Source organism: Drosophila grimshawi, unplaced genomic scaffold, assembly GCF_018153295.1.
Source record: "Drosophila grimshawi isolate 15287-2541.00 unplaced genomic scaffold, ASM1815329v1 contig_311, whole genome shotgun sequence".
Classification (NCBI taxonomy): Eukaryota; Metazoa; Arthropoda; class Insecta; order Diptera; family Drosophilidae; genus Drosophila; species Drosophila grimshawi.
The window spans coordinates 21715602-21732855 of NW_025063098.1; the positions used below are offsets into that span (position 1 = coordinate 21715602).

Genomic DNA, 17254 nt, shown 5'->3' on the forward strand with positions numbered 1-17254 from the left:
AAGCAATTTTTGGCATTCTCGGCGTGTTTTTGGGTGTGTGCCTCTCTCTGTATGTGTGTGTGTGTGTGTGTTTTTTTGTGTGCGTGTGTTTATCTAAGGCTGGCCACACAATGCTTTTTGTTGCTTTTGCTGGATGCTGCCTATTTACTTGTCTGGCCTTTGTTGTTGTTGCTATTATGGTAGTCGCGTTTTGTTGTTGTTGTTGTTGTTGTTGGCTCAGTGCTGCAATGCAATAAAAGTGTCCTTACACATTTATTTAGCAATTTCTTTTGTTATTATTTTTGGCATCAGCAACGTATTTTTGCTTTTGTGCGTCAGCTTTAAGTGGCTGCCATGTAAGAAACACTCACACACACACACATAAATTCAACTACAGACACATTCACACACACACACACACAAACACAATGAATTCATTAGATTTTCAGTGGCAGTGGTGCTCCTTCTCTTCGCCTCATTGTTGTGTGAGAGTTCAACTTTAAGCTGTTCATGACTTTAAAAATTTGCCATGCTTTTTTGTTTGCGCATGAACTTTTCGTGGCAAATTAAAAAGGCCGCAGGTGGCATGTGGCGTGCAGCAGTTGGCATGGTGGCTGGTGGCAGGTGGCAGGTGTCAAGTAGCGGTGGCGGTGGGTTTCCAAGCAGTCGAATTCACGTGCACAATGTCTCCCTGCCAGCCAGCCATCCAGCCAGCCAGGCACCCACGTAGCCAGTATAGGCCAGGGCAGCCAGCCTCTGTGCTTGTATGCATGAGTTGGTACTCAAATGCCGCTGGGTCTTCAGCGTCTGGACCAAGCATTTGAACGAACAGTGGACGCCTGCAACTCTTTGCCAGTTACTAACTGGCAAGCAGTGCGTGTATACATCTATATATATTGATGTATATAGACATATGTATGTATGTATGTGTGTGTGTGTGTGTGTCTGTGTGTGTTTCTGTGCGTGGGATAGAGCTTGTTGCTTTTTAATTAATAGAAAAGTCCTTTGTGCAGTAATAAATAAATATTATGCTTTTGCTTTTTTGCGTTTATTTTCATTGAGTTCTCGATTGCCACTCACCATGTATAAATGTGTTCGTGTTTATCTATGTGTGTGTGTGTATTTTTGGGGTCCTTTGACTAACTGCTGTCCAAGTGGGGTAGCACACAACCCGTTTGAAAGCCAACTAACTGTATCATTTTTATACTCGCGTTGCGAAAGCAATAAGGCTAATGTCTAATTTCCAAACGAACTCATTTGTTATACTGACCAAAGAATATTATGCAGTGAGAGCTGCACGGACACCATATACAACCAAGTCATGAATTGACGCGCTTTTAAGGACTGCTAATTGGAAAAACCAAAATCATATTAATTTTTCAGCACACACACACACACACAAAATGCATGTAATTCTAATGAAATTGATAGAAAGCAAGCAAAAGTGCTGCTGCTTTAGCCATTTGTGTGGCGGCTGAAACGATGGATCGACCTTTGTGATTACATTGGAATTTTGAGCTGGGCATGAAAATGTTTTCGCATGGATTTGTTGATATTTAAAATCATTTTGTGGCCGACAGAGTTTCGGTTACGACTTTCGGTTTTGCCAGCATTGACGGGCGCGCTTGTCAAATATTTGCCTAATGTGTGGTGCCAGGTTCTGGTTTTTGGTTTCTGGCAAGTGGTTTTTGATTAGCTTTATTACTTTGCGCGCAAGCCGACACGCGCACCCTCTGCTTCCATATATTTCTATGTGTTTGTGTGTGTATATGGGGTGTGTGCGTGTGTGTGTGTGTGTGTAGGGCTAATTAATGTGCTAGAATTGCGTGGCGGGGCGGCAGCTCATGACGCCAACACGGCGTCAGTTGAATGTAGTATACTTTTTCACATTGCGCGACCAGCAACAAACAACAAAGGCTTTGGTCCAAATGTTTGTTTCCCTGCTAATTAGCGGCTTAATTGGCTGTAAGGCCAGTTGCGAGTGCGTGGCAGTCAAGTGGCTGGCATGGCTAAAGCGGGTTTAGGCCATTGGCATTACCTGATGCACGAAGCGGCAGTTAATTGACAGCATAACCGGCCTAAACTAAGGATGCAAAGTGCACTTAAGTTGAGCTACCCAGCCGTACCATAAAATTGGCTTATATGGGCGTACTTCTCAGACAGAGCCATGCCGAGGGGGACACAGACACAGACACAAAGCGGAGGCATAGGTAAAGATATAGTTCAGCTTAAGATAAAGGTAAAGATAAATTGCAATAGGGCGAGATAGAGAAAGGCGCAAGACGCAGAGAGAGAGAGAGAGAGAGAGAGGTCGAGCAGAGAAATATACAAAACTTACCAATTCCGCCGGCAAGCACGGTGCTCGAATCCAGCTTGGCCTTCTTTGTGGCCAGGTCCTGATTATTATTGTCAGAGGCGGGCGCCATGACTGCTGCTTGACTCAAAAGTTCGTCGCTTCCGCGCTGCAGGGACGCACAGATTCACGAATACGCACAGAAAAGATACAGATGCATTCGCATTCGCATTCGAGAGTATTTTGTTGTTGTTTTTGTTATGTTAATAATTTGTAGTTGTAGTTGTAGTTGTAGTTGTAGTTGATGATGTAGAGGCACAGCACAGCAGAGAAGTTGAAGATGGTTTCAGTTTTTACAGTTGAGTTGAGTTGAGTTGAGTTGAATTGAATGGTAGGCAAGTAGGCAAGTTTGTAGTTGTGTGTGTAGTAGATGAAGTAAATACGATTACGGTACATAAAAAGAGAAAAATAAAAGAGAAGAGAACAATATAAATATTTAATATTTACGCAAGTTAAGTAAATTACAGCGATTCAGCCGAGGTGAGCGCTCTTGTTGTTATTGTTCTGGTTCTGGTTCTGGTTCTGGTTTTGGTTTTGGTTCTTGTTATTATTGTTTTAGTTTTAGTTTTTGTTGTCTTTGTTACTTTCGCTACTGCATTCAGTGAAATTTGAGTGGTGCTTAAGCAAGCTTTGCATTTCTGTTTGGGTTAACTTAAGGTACGCTCGGGTTGGCTCAAGTTTAGCTAACTAAGTCAACATAAGCGGGTGCGCTAAATTGCAAATTGAGGCGAGGGTATTTCAAAGAGTAATTTCCAAATAAAGACTACTTAATAATTACTTAATGTTTATCGAAAAGACAAAGAAATACTTGTCCGCATTCATAAATTTCAAGTAAAATTCAAATGCTTACTTAAAACTAAAAATATCGAGTTAATTTAAATGTTAAGTTTTTGTTTACCAACAATTAAATTTATTTTGTATAGCTTAATATTTATTAATTATTCATTCTATGTGATTTCGATAATCAATATTTTTAAATCATCTTATTTTTTAAGTTATCATATTTTATTAAATTCATTGTATCCAGTTTTTAGTTTAAAAAGTTTATAGTGTATAAGGACCCAAAGCTGACGAGTTAAAAACTATCAATCAACGTTGAGTATTTCAATTTATTAATATAAGTAAAATTAGAATATATATTTAGAAATTTATAATGATTATAGATGCAACTTAAAGTTCCTGGTTCTCATCAGGTGCTGTTTAATAATGGAGTGAACAACCCGTGTGAAGTTGGTTAATCATGATTCCCGCTGCATAGTTGGCCAAATAGAGCACAGTTGTACTTAAGTTAAGCTGTTTGCGCTAATCCCCCGGTTGCAGTTTTTGGTAAACAAGCAGCGCGTGGTTCTTTTCTTCTTTTGTTGTTTTCGCCAGTTATTAGTTTAACTTTGCGAGTGGCAAATAATTGCAAAAGCTCACAGAATATTCATTGAAATTAACCACAAATGCTACTGCAGAATGCGAGGGGTGATTGCCTTGGCTTAGTTATATATATATTTATATATATATATATATTTTTTTTTGTTTTGTAGTAAATGTTCGGAGCTAATATTGGCGCTAAACTCTAATTACAAAGCCATGTTGCATGCAGCACATGCATAAGTGTATTGTAATTACATGTGACACTTAATTACCGCACTCTGAGTGCGGCAACCAAGCTAAAGACAGAATCAGAGATGGAGATGTAGTCAGAGTCGAGCATCGAGAGTAACTAAGTTAAGCCACACATTAAACGTAATGCTAGCTATAAAAATAAAGCTGCTGCTGTTGCTGACTGTGTTTGAGGTTGTGTGTGTGTTAGTGTGTGTGTGTGTGTGGCTGTGTCTGGTTGCTGCTGCTGCTTCTGGCTACTGCTATGCATTAGCAGCAATGACAAAAAGTCAATAAACGAGAGCGCACTGACGCCGCTTGCCACAGTCTACAGCAGCACAGCACACGGCGGGCAAATTGAAAAGGGTAATTTTGTGTGAAGTAGGCACCTTTATGCGATAACGGGGAAGGTGGCAGTGGTTAGGGGTTGCGAATGTTACTGCTACTGCTGCTGCTGCTGCTACTGCTACTGCTGGCTGTTGGCTGTTGGCTGCTGCTATCATTGCTGACTACGCTTGAATTCGCCACTTGGCTTATCATCACAGGCGACGCTTTGCTTTTGTTATTTGTCGTTTGTTGTTTGCTGTTTGGTTTTTATTTTTATGTTGCTGCACGTTTTATGTACATAAAAGAATTAGCTTAAATACAAAAACAACATGTGGTAATAGTAATAATAACAAAGCCGAAACGCACGCACTCACACAGACACAGAGAAATATATCAGCAGTTCGCAACACGATTCAGCGCAAGTCGGAGGTCTGACGTGGGCGGCTGTGTGTGTCTGTCGGTGTGTGTGTGTGTGTGTGTGAATGATAGACAAAGCAACGGCAAAAACCGCAAGAGCACTTCACTTGATAATATCGCAAAAAGAGAGAGAGAGAGAGAGGGAAGGAGAGAGCAAGCACTCGCTCGCTAAGCGCAGACAAAAAACGAACATGACACGCACACAGCGCCCACAAAACGGAAACTCGCATGCCTCGTATATATGTATAGGTATCTACAAGTGTGAGTGTGTGTGTGTGTGTGACTCTGTACGTGTTTTTGTGGCTTGTTGGTTGAGTAATGATATCAGAGAAGCTGTTCCCATTGTTGTTGTATTGTGTTTGGAGGCAGCAACATATGTTTTCTTCTGTTGAGTGCGGGTGCGTGCCATATGGATTCAAGTTAAATTCGCACAATTTGTAGCATACTTTTTTGGCAGGCTTCCGTTTTATTGTTGTTGGCGGTCGCAAGCCCTGCTGCCAATGCACACAATGCACATAAGGTTGAAGCGAGCGCAGTAATTAAATTTTAAAATGTCCTCCCATGGCAGCGCTTACAACTGGCAAGTTGCAAAGTCTCTAATGCATTCGTTATGGCACATTAACGCTCCCAAGTGCCGACCAGCTGGCATTCATTGGGGATTAGACTCCATACACACTCTATCTCTCTCTGTCTCTGTTTCTCTCTCTCTCTCTCTCTCTCTCTTTGTCTGCCTCACTCTGTGCGGCTCATTGTATTACATGGTTCATGGGGTTTTTTTGCGGGGCTAATGCCCCCACATTGAGCAGCACTGCAACTGTTGTTGTTGCTGCCTGCCAAGCTGACCGGAAATGTTATTGTAATATGCTCGGTGTGCTCTGCTAAAAAGTATGCTAAATATTTGATTATGAACTGTGTCCTTCTGGAACGCGTGTGCACATATGGCTCCGACTGATAAGCCTCGGGACCCAACTGGACCATTGTCCATTGTTGGCAACAGCCACCCCGTTACACATTACACGGTATACTGATACCCTCTCTGCCACCAACCCGCTTCCCTTAGATGCAGCAGCACTCTGGTCCATTTTAATGAATTTTCCCTGCTCCTTTTTGCCTTCTATTTTCCATAAGCCGTTGCCAGCGGCCATTTCAGCTGCTGCTGCTGCTGCTGTTGCCCAGCGAGCGCTCAGTGATTTCTATGATGACATGTGCCTTTTTATTCTCACTACCACACACACATCTCTTTGCCTTTCATTTACTTCTGTCTCGGCTCTTTCAGCATGTTTCCTTTGCTTCCGCCTTTGTTGCCGGGTAACTGGGTCAGCGCGCAATTGTTGAAGGGCTGCTTCTGCTGCTGCTGCTTCTACTTGTTCTGCTAAGGGGGTTGCTGCTGCTGTTGTCGGACAGTGTAACTGTGAGAGATAATCACGCATATGCCTAACGGTTAAGTTTTTGAAGTGCACGACGGAGGCGGAAACAAAGGGTGTCAGCATCATCAGCAGCAACATTCGCTTGTTCTCTCTCTCTTTCTCTCTCTCTCACTCACTATTTCCCTCTCTGCATGCGTGTCTGTGTGTCTGTTGTGTGTGTGCGGCGTCCCTTTTGCCTTGCTGACGTTGCTGATCCAATTGGGTAACGGGTGAGGTGGCGGCGGGGGCAGGGCGCTTGTTTAATTTCTTGTGCTCATGTGCTCCACATTTTCGCAAGAAGAATTTTCTGCTTGGAGACACTTTAAAGTGGCGCACAGCAACCGTCAATTTAGCCAGACTGGGACGCATTCAATTGGGGCCAACAGCAAATGCTATATGATTACCCAAATATCAAGCAGATGCCAACAGCAGAGTTACAAGTTTTTGGGAGTGAGACACACAATCAATTTGTGCATAACCCATAGTTATGATTTGTTCACGTTTATTCACTTTTACTGACTGCCCCCCCAAAGATAATATACATAAATTAAGTAGGCTTGTGCACATTTTTCCAAAGTCAATAAACAAATGGCTGTTTTCTATCAGGACTTGCCATCTTGCAGAATATTGATAAAAAAAAAGAAGAGAAAAATGTATAAAACATGAAGCCCCCTTTAAAGTGATGTGCACACCAGGGAAAGGGCGAGAGTGACCCGAGTGTGTAGGGAAGCAGAGTATCACAACATTGTTTTACTAAATGAGTTAAGTGAGCTGCTGCTAATAATGCGAACAATGGCAACTCTTGCTTGCTTTAATTGCATCCGAAAAAGCAGGCGCAGCCGTTGAAAAGCACATTTCATGAAGTGCCAGCAACAGCTGTCCAAAAGACCCCAATATATCATATAATATGAGGCATGGCAGGCACGTTCAGCACTCTCTACGTATATATACATGTATGTGTGTGTGTGTGTGTGTGTGTGTGTGTGCATTTGTGTATGACCATATCAACGCCCTCATATATTGCACGAGCCATCGTTCTCCTTTGTTGCTGTGAATTTATGGCGGCATATGAATATTAAAATCGAATATGTTGCTGTCGATTAAAGGCTTTTCGTCCGGAGTGCACTCCTCTCCATCTCATTCACCACTGCCCCTGCCCCCTATCGTATCCCATCGACATCTCAACCCATTGCAATTGTGGTCGTTTGTTCTGTCTGTCTGTAGCACACAGCACACCTACCTACTCCGCCCCAACACTACAAACATTTGCTGCACTCTTGTTGTGTGTTTGTTGAGCCCACAGCGACACAGATACGACTCGACATTTCCGCTTGTGCGGCAGTGCTGTGCTACGGATCTGTCCATTGATGTCGACCGTTTGCAGCACAGTTGTTGATTATGACTATGATGATGATGATGATAATGATGATGGGGGCTGCATCCTTGAAAATGCTGGCGTATAGTGCAAAAAATTGCGTATGTAGGTAAAAATAACAACAGCGGAAAACTGGTTGCACACGTCTGCAGCCATAATAAAACGAGACAAATGCAGCCGCGGCAGCGACAGAAGCAGCCTTTGAAATAACAATTATTGCTGCAGCAGTTGCCGATATGACGCCATCCGCTGGCTTTAAATTGTGGGTGCCACACTTTAAGTTGCCGCTGCCAGGCAGCTTATAAATTCTAATTAGAAAGCTTTATTTATACAGACAGAAGAAGAAGAAGAAGAAGCAGTGGCAGCAGCAGCAGCAGCAGTAGCAGCTGCGGAACGCACTCATTCTCTTATTTGCTTGCTAGTTGTGTCAGTTCATAAACGCTTGCTGAGGCCTAGTTACCCGGCCACTAACAGTACCACAGCAACAGCCATAGACATAGTAATAGACGCATAGATATCAGAAGAGTGAGAGGGGGTGAGAGACAGAGGGGGACAGACCCAACTCAAGGCCCACCTGCCGCTGCTTGGCAGGCTGTAAGGCAATAAATTATATGAGAATGCCGCCAAAGTGTAGCAGCTGCGGCTGCTGCCAAACTCCAACCATAGCCACAGCCACAGTCAACGACAACAACAGCAAAACACCTGAGATGCCAGCAATAACCCGACCGGTAAGTTTCATACCAAAATACTTATATAGTAAAGCACTTGCCTTGGTTATAACTAAAGTGAGACGGAACAGGGAAAGGAGAGCGGGGAGCGGGGAGTATGAAACGTTATTTACATTTCATTTTAGGTACATATTTAACTGGGCGAAAAGTGCGACTGTGGCAAGATGGTGTGGAAGGGTTGATAAAGCGTCGTGGAATGGGTCCAAAAACAGCATTGCAACTAAAATTACAATTGGTATGAGTATGTTTAAGTGTATTTGGATACCTTTGCAATTTCCACAATGAAAGTTATTAAAAAATATATGAGTGCAATTTCACGTAAAAGTTTTGTGTATGTAAATAGACTGACAAAATTCCGTATTCCAATTCTGGACGATATAGAAAATAATTAAATGGGATGAAGGAATACAAAGTCAATAATTAACAGCTTAAAAACTAATGCAGGCTATTTGAATATGTTTTTGGCTGAATGGAAAATTGTTTACATAATAATAAATTATGATGCTGTCAGCAAGTTCAATCTTATTTAACAGATCGGGAAGCATTCTTCTAGTTTTAGCTGTTCCTTTGTCAGTTTCAGACCAACCAAAGTCAAATACGTATTCTAAGAACACTATCTTATCTTACTTAAAACGAGACGGTTTGATGCAACTGCTACTAAAAATATCTACATTTCGGTTTTTATTGCTTTCGAGAATTCAAAAAACTCTCGTTTTTATTTCAATTTGTTTGCATAAGCATTTCAAGCGCTGCTAAATTAGAAAGTGAAAGTCAGGCTCTGTTAAGCGCCTCTAGCAATGTATTTGTTTGTGAATGAGTGCGGCATAATAAACTTGCGCAAGTTTGGCCAAAACGATTTGTACCAATTTCGCTATTAGTGAGACTTTACCAAGCACACCGAGGCTCTGCCTCCTTCGCGTGCTTTCCACTTCACTCATACTCGTCTCGGGCCGTTAGTGAAATCGAGAAGCAAAGTCGGAAGGCGAAAAAAGTTTGCTGCTTATGCATTTATCACCTTTTTGCTTTCATTCCGCTCCGAGTGTGAGTTGGAGTGTAAGCGTGTGTGTGTGTGTGTGTGTGTGTGTGTGTGTCTGTGCTTGTGTGTGTATGTGCGAAAAAGTTTGCCTGGCCTAGTGCCAAGTGGAATGGAGACGACGCAAACGGAGACGGTAGATGGCGGCAGGATAGCAGGCTCAACTCCTGGCGGACACATTTCGAGCGCTCGCCCGCATAAATTATTCAAAACATGTGTTCCAAGTATCTGTCTGTATTTCTGTCGCCCTCTCTGTCTCTGTCTCTGTCTCTGTCTGTCTGGCTGACTTCTTAACGCTGCGAGGACAGCCAAGTGCAGTAGGAAATAAAATGCTATGCGCTCAATGGTAGGCAACAGTTTTTTTTTATTAACATATTCCTTCTTTTTTTCTTTTGGCACGTTATGTGTATTTTTTATCTTAGGTTTTTGGCAAATTTACTTGTGTATGACATTTTCATTGATATTTGGCGTGGCGGCCCTCACGCACGGCCGGTAAGTTTGGCAATTTTTTCCGCCAGTCGACGTCGACGTCTCTATTAAGATATTCACTCTGCTGTAATGTGACATCATACATAAAGAGTTGTGCGTGTATGCGAGTGTATGGTTGTGTGTGTGTGTGTGTGTGTTACAGGTGTATGCAAATGACAGGCATATGCTGTTTGGCATTTCTAATGAGCTAGAGTCAGATACAGATACCGAGGCAGAGACAGAGGAAGGGAGAGAGTGAGTCAAGTAACTGGGACAGGGATTGTAGATGTGAGCTGAGCAACGATTACCGGCTGCATAAATCTTGGTCCTTCATATTGATTTTGTGGACATGGCTACGGTTACCTTTTTCTTCTCTTTTTTTTTGGGCCATTTGACTTGTGTGTTGAGGGTCTCTTTTAAAATAAATTATACGTTTTTAAAGCAAAGGCGAAGCACGTAGAGAAACGTATGTGGTAGCAGTAGCCCTAGCCCCAACCATAGGTCGTGCCGGGGTCAAGCATTGCTCAGCTCTCCGCCAGGTCGAGCATTGAGTTCATACAAAATTTAGCAGCATTGAAATTTATGGCGGCTGGACACACAGCGCCAATAGCAAATAACCAAAACAAAAAACAAAAAACAAACAAACAAAATATGCTGCGCTCGCGTCTCCTCTTCGGTTGGAGTTTGGTGGAACACGGAGTGTTAATATGGGCGACCTTTTCACATGCTGTGTGTGTGTTTACGGGAGTGTGTGTGAGTGTGGGTCCCTTATTTATTTTTATGTGCATCTATTTGCTTGTCGTTTTTTTTGTTTTTTATTTTATTTTTTTTTTTGGTTTTTTGCGGCAGCCAAATAAAAAATGCATTAAAAACGTCTGAGCTGGAGTTGGAACACACACTCAGCAGCAGCAGCAGTAGCAGCAGCAGCAACAGCAGCAGCAGCAAAAGGCACAGTGAGTATTTCGCTTTATTTGTCTGCTCAAGTTTAAAAAGGGAACAGAATGGTGAATGGGGTTGCGCTCCAGGACACATGTCTTACATTTGCATGGCAGGTGGCATTGTTGTGCTTTGTGCTTCTTCTTCTTCTTCTTCTGTTGTTTAGCGGCCGCTGGTGTGGGGCGACTGCTAGTCAATGAAAAATTTGCGATGCCAATTCTCAAATGTCTAATATTCAACTGCTATTTCGTTTTATACATATAATTTGCTATTTGCTGCTGTTATCCTTGCCTGACGCTGTTTATGCCACCACACCCCACCATACCCATCCGCACCGCCCGACGTCTATCTTGGCTGCGCCTGTCTATTCGCCTGTCTGACACGCCGTCAACCCAAACACCAAAGCATCTTACGCCCTAGTCTTACTCCGTGACAGACCAACACCCACACACCACCACACCACCACACCCCCACAACGCCTCTCGCTTCATTCGCATTCAGGCAAATGGCGTTTCAACCACCTTGACGCCTGCCATTTGCCGCTCGCTTTGCTTTCACTCCAAAATTTTTAATGCCACGCCATTTTTTATGGCGCCACACTTGAATGCGCTTAAATATTTTATGTAATTTTTCGCAATTTATTTAGCGCATTATATTTTGGAGCCCGTACTTTCCGTCGGACCCACCGTTTATATCAATTCATAGCCACCCAAATTGTTGTGACAAATTTGTGCTGCCAGAATTCGGACGCTAAAGCTAAAGTTGATGTCCGTTTTTCTGGCCACAAATAGGTGCCACATTTCGTGTGCCACAACTGGTGCTGTTGCTGCTGCTGCTGCTGCTGCTGCTGCTGCTGCTAAAACCATTTGGCTGCTATCTCGCCATTTTCGAGCATCAATTCGAATTTAAGCCTGCAAATCTTAATTAATTTGCCACATAATTCGATTTTATATGACAAACTAATGCGCCACAAAAGCTAAATGATTGACATTGATCATATTTAACAGCATACGCATAAAAATTGTGTGCATGGTAATTAGTCCGCATAAACCCAATTGTTTTTCGGCCATTCGCTTAAGTTGATCCATCAAAACTAAATTTAATTTCCGGTTTAATTTCAATAGCATTGAGCTACAAATATAGGCATGCAACGGCACGTCTGTAAATCAATTGCATCTGCGCTTAATGTTTGGCAAGTAATTGATTTATGTAAAAACATTTTGCATGCCAAAGAACTACAGTCGGCTGCTGTCGTTGTCGTTGTCGCTGTTGCTGTCTGTGTTGCAGTTGCTCGTTTTTTTTATTTTTAGCTTGAATGCTTCTAAATTTATACACTATCCAACAGCAACAGCAACAGCAACGCGAATTGTGAAACACACCACATGTGAACCGTCATGTTTACATATCGATTACTGCGCCGGCTGCTGCAATAAAAGCGACGGGGCGTATCTGTTGGTGGGGGCGGATACAAAAACAAAAAAAAACGTGTTGCATTTCGTAAATACATTCAGTTCACACATGTAGTTGCTGTCACGCACACACACACATAATGGGCATAGGTTAAAGCTTTTGCCAGCAATTTGAGTTGGGAGCTTTGGGCGCACGCTTTAAAAATGCATTGTGTGACTAATTAAAAATACCTATACGATTTGTCTACGACAAATAAAAGGCTTTAACAACTGTGGTATTTCAACTCAAAACACACCACCCCCACCACGCCCACATGCCTACATTTCTTTTATCCACAATCAGCCCTCGTCATGTAGCTGGCTCGTTACATTTACGTTTTACGACGCGCCCAGGGCCAAAGGCCATGAAAAAAAAGGGGCAAGGGCGGGGAGGGTGGACAGAGACGTAAACCTAGAACCCATAGAAAATGGACAAGCGACGGGCACCGTGAAATATAAAAAATTATCTACATTTAATGACGAGCCTTAAAAATTAGAGAGAAATGCTCAAATTAAACATAAAGACAGCCGCGGCTGGCCAAACGACAGCCAGTGGGTCAGTCTGGGGGGAGTGGGTGGTAAGGGGCAGCGGCAGAAGCAGCTGGGGCGGACATGCGCCTGGCGGAAACATCAAAATGACATCCATTAACACACCTATTAATCACAGCGAGAGTGACAGAGAGAGAAAAGTAATACCACAAAAAAAACAAAAAAAATAGAAGTAGAAATAGAAATAGAAAGCCGTGGCAAACCGAGCGGAAACGTCGTCGCTCTGAGCTGACCGGGCTAGCCAAAAGCTGGCGCTTAAAAGTAGGCAACGCCAAATATTATGGCCCAGGTGACAGCAGAACAAAAAGTTATCGAAAATACTTGCGTAGCCAAAAAGCAACGACAACAATAACAACAAAAACAACAACAACAACAACAGCAGCTAAATAGCAGCAAAAAATGTTGAATAAAAATGTCAAAAATGTGACAGGCGACGCTGACGCTGTCGCCGCCTAACAAAGTTACCGTTATTGCTGTTGTTTTTCTGAGGCCGGGCCGCAACTTTACCGTCTACATCTACTTCTACTTCTACGTCGTCGTCGTCGTCGTCGTCGTCACCGTAGTCATAAAAACCCGCAAAGTGGGTGGTGATGGCCAATTAAGTTAACGACGACGAACGCTAACTTTGCGGTCGATCCAACTTGCTGGGCGGCCGGCCGCAGCACCACATCGCACCACAGCACACGACAGCACACCATTTCAAAGTCTGGCTACCCTACAAGGGCTAATGTGTCGCCCAATGGCCGCCCGGGCCGTCCGCTATTGTAATCTAAAACGTTCATTGGGCAAACTGAGCAGGGAGCATTGGGTGATGGGCGCTAGCTTCCTTCCTTCCCGTTTCGCCGGAGCGTTCACCATTCCATCCGTTCTCTTCGTGGCATTGGTGGCAATGGGTCGTGTGCGCTTGACTGGCAGATCAAGAGACAGGTGACTGAACCAATTAACAAAAAGCTGCCAGACAACAGCAACGAGAAACTTTAGCCAGCAGCAGCAGCAGCGGTGGCAAAAACTGAAAACTGCTGCAGGTGACGAGCGACTCGAAATTAGCACACAATTCTTGAGCATTATTTTTTGTCTCGCTTTTTTTTTCGTTGCGCCTTTTTTGTTGTTGTTTAGTTTCTAGTGTAACACTAGCAGCGGCAACCACTGGTAGCCAAATCCAACAGCTGCGCACGCTAAAAACCTAACCTCAAAGCACTGCCAGCCAGCTGGGCGTATACGTAATGTATACAATGTAAATAGACGCCAACGGCAAATGTCTCACAAGTTGCAAATTAATTTCTCCGAGGAATGAAACACCGCCTGTCGCCTGCAAGCTGCCGAGCCACAGCCGCCCATCGACTAGCCGAAAGACACCAAAGCCATATACACATAAATACTTATGTATTTATGCATGTATGTGTCGAGGTACACAGCTAGGTTGGCAATGGCACTGGCACTTTGTAGTGGGCTGCTCATAATCACCGGGCGGCCACAACCGTCATCATCATCATCATCATCATTGTCATCATCGTCATCGTCGTCGTCGTCGTCGTCGTCGTCGTCGTCGTCATCGTCGTCATCGTTGTCGTTGTCGTCTGTGGTTGCCACAGCATATTCCATTAGCAATTATGAATATGGAATGGCAATGTTTAGACCATGACTAGCAGTAGTCTCAGTAATCACTGGCAACAACGCTGACTACTTAAGCCGCTCGCAACGATGTTGCTAAGTGCTGCTGCTGGTTGTGCCGCCGATGATGTTTCGACAGCAAGTTGATGATGTCGAACGCCATCTCAAATTTTGGTTTGTTTGATGTGCGCTCGTCAAAATGTGGCGAAATATTGTTGCACGTCTTTGCCAAATGCTTTAGTGGCGATAAAGGCGCTTTTTGGGTTTTTAAGAAGCTCAAATCAGTTACAGCTTATGAGAAATCCAGGGGAAAAAGGCCTACGAATTTGTGGAAAGCGGCAATTAGAGCTAAGCGTAAGATAAAAGTTGGGCGAGTGACGGGCAGCATTTTCATGTTGGCAAATAATTAGCATGCAGCATATCTACTATAATCCATGAAGAAATGTAGCAGTTGCTTTAACTTCCGGTTGTATATAATCTGTCGCCCATAACAATTTAGCTAGCCGTTTTATTAGTATATACTCGGGAACATTATAGACTGTTTTGTCTTAAATTTATGGCGTCAGCAGTACACAAAGCCGCTTAGTGTTGAGCTACATTCGTGACTTATGAGTGAGGCACTTGAAGCCGTTGTTGTCGCTTCAATTGTTTGCCGCTCTTATTGGCAAAATGAAGTTGGATGTGCCGCACACAACACATGGTAGAAAGAGACAGAGACTGGGTAAGAGCGAGAGAGACTTGAATTCATGGGACCGTTTGTTAACCCAACGAGGCACAGAACAAGCGGAAAATGGATTCCCAAGCAAATTATCTGCTTTCTACGGTAAAGCCAACATGCACAGGACAACGCCAGGCAGGCCAAACAAGAGGAACAGCAACACTTTGCAGTTTCTATTTCAGTTTTGCATCTCTGAGTGTGTGTGTGTTTGTGTGCATGAGTGTGTGTGTGTGTGGGTATGTGTACTAGGTTTCGCTGGAATCATTGGAAAACGATATAAGCAGCGGCTACATCGAGATTTGAGCTGCTATTTGACAAATATGCAGAGGACATTGTCTATTGGCGCTTTGCCAGAGGCGGTTGTTCCGTTTGGATGCCTCGGCTTGCCATATTGCTTGCCGATGGCCGGTTGCAAATTATGGTGCAAAGTTGGTTTTTAGACTTTAGTCGCATATTGCGCGGACCGTGGCTAAGGCTTTGCCGCTTGACGCCCTGTCAGCCATGTCAGGGCACAGAACCACATCAGAGCGGAAGCAGTGTGTGATTGGATACGCTAATCATGTGACAAATTCGCTTCCACTGATGCGAACCTTGGCAAGGAGTGGCTTTGCCTGCGAGTGCCTCGCTTTGATTATGCGAATTAATGAACGTCATTGGCTAGTTGGCAGGTTGGTATTGGCGGATTTTGCATTTGCTCTTCATTAGGCGCTTCAAACATTATGCGTCCTGCTTGTCTCTAGTTCGTCAAAGCGGAAAAGCAGCTTTCCACTTCAACTGGATTGGGCAAATACATGGCCGCTTTGGCTAATCATCATCATTTGGGCGCTGCAAATGTGCAGTTGCCAACTGGCGTTAGTTAAGGCCAAGTCAGAGCACAGCACACAGCACACAGCACAAAGGGAGAAAGAGATGGAGGCGGAGATAGAGGCAGACACAGACACATGACCGCTGCAATGATGAGCAATTGCGGACAGGATGATGACAGGGCGTATGTAATGTGCAGACAAAAACAGTAAAAGCAACGGTAAAGGGCAACAAAACGGAAATGACCAAAGCATAAAAACAGCAGGCAACACAACATGGCGAAACATGGGGGCCATATCTGTGAATATGACCATAAAAAATACCCCATGACCATGGGCCCGAACGCAACGCGCTTAAATTGCAAACGAATTTCGTTGTAATGACCGCAATGCACGCAACACACTCGCACACGCACACACACAACACACATAGACCACACTCGCTACCACACACACAAACACACACACACAGAGACACTGACACATGGGGATGAGGCATCATTTGTAACTGCATTTATATTGAAGCGACCGCATCTGTTGCGGTTATGTTGTATGCAAAAATGCATTTTCGCGCGCAGATAAACAAACAGAACTGCGAATGGTCAACCCAGGCGGCCAACTTTGTATTAAGCAATGCATCAGCCGCCACATGCCACATGCCAAATGCCCCTGTTTGTGCGTCTGTGTGTCAGTGTTTTTGCTTCATTTCCGGTTAGACTGTGCTGTGCTTCCGGTTTATTAATACATCGGTTTTTTTTTCATTTTTTCTTGCTGCTACTGCTGCTGCTGACGCCTCTAAAGGTATGCAATGCCATTTGTTGGCTCGCCCAGTTGCAGCAATTAAATTATGTAGCAAACTGGATGATAAATTAACCGAACCAATTTCAGTTACTTGGCAATTGGAGTTTGACAAAAAAAAAAGAAAAAACAAGAACTGACACCGAAAAAAAGCGCTGAAAATCAACAATTGATAAATATGGCAATTATGCAATATACATGACAAAGGCAATTGAAAAAAAGCTGTGTAATAATTATTGGTTCATGAATAATATTATTGGTTATTGCCAGGACATGGTGAGAATGTAATTAAATATGTGAAATTTCAATTGATATTTAATCGACTGTTAATAAACACTGACAGTGCCAGAGTGATTAATGATTTCTTCAGGTACAGGTGTGTGTGTGTGTATCTGTGTGGTTACGTGGAAGGACAAGTGTCAAGGTAATAGGTTAGAATAGATAAAATAGAAACAAAGGGAAGCCAAGTGAAAGTGCTGTTGACTATGACCACACAAACAGCAACAGCAACAGCAACAACAGTCAACAAAAATATGACGAATGACTGCGACTGCCAGCGGTCAGCAGGAAATAGCTAAAACTAGCAAAAGGACAACGACAAACGGCAACAAAAAAAAAAAAAAGAAGAAGCTGATGAAATGATTTATTGAAGGCATAGCGAGTTGACGTTGACAATCAACGACTCTTTAGCCAGCGTCATGGTTTTATTGGAAAT

General features: G+C 43.4%; 1 protein-coding gene across 8 annotated transcripts in view; it reads right to left on the reverse strand.

Annotated features, from left to right (window-relative positions):
- The window catches only part of LOC6568284 (polypyrimidine tract-binding protein 1), a 167642-nt gene that overhangs the window by 34535 nt on the left and 115853 nt on the right, over positions 1 to 17254 (reverse strand). For all 8 annotated transcript variants that reach the window (XM_043214836.1, XM_032740721.2, XM_032740723.2 and 5 more), the window contains one exon: positions 2318 to 2441. In XM_043214836.1, coding sequence (XP_043070771.1) covers positions 2318 to 2441 — 124 coding nt within the window. The remainder of the gene's footprint in view (positions 1 to 2317; positions 2442 to 17254) is intronic.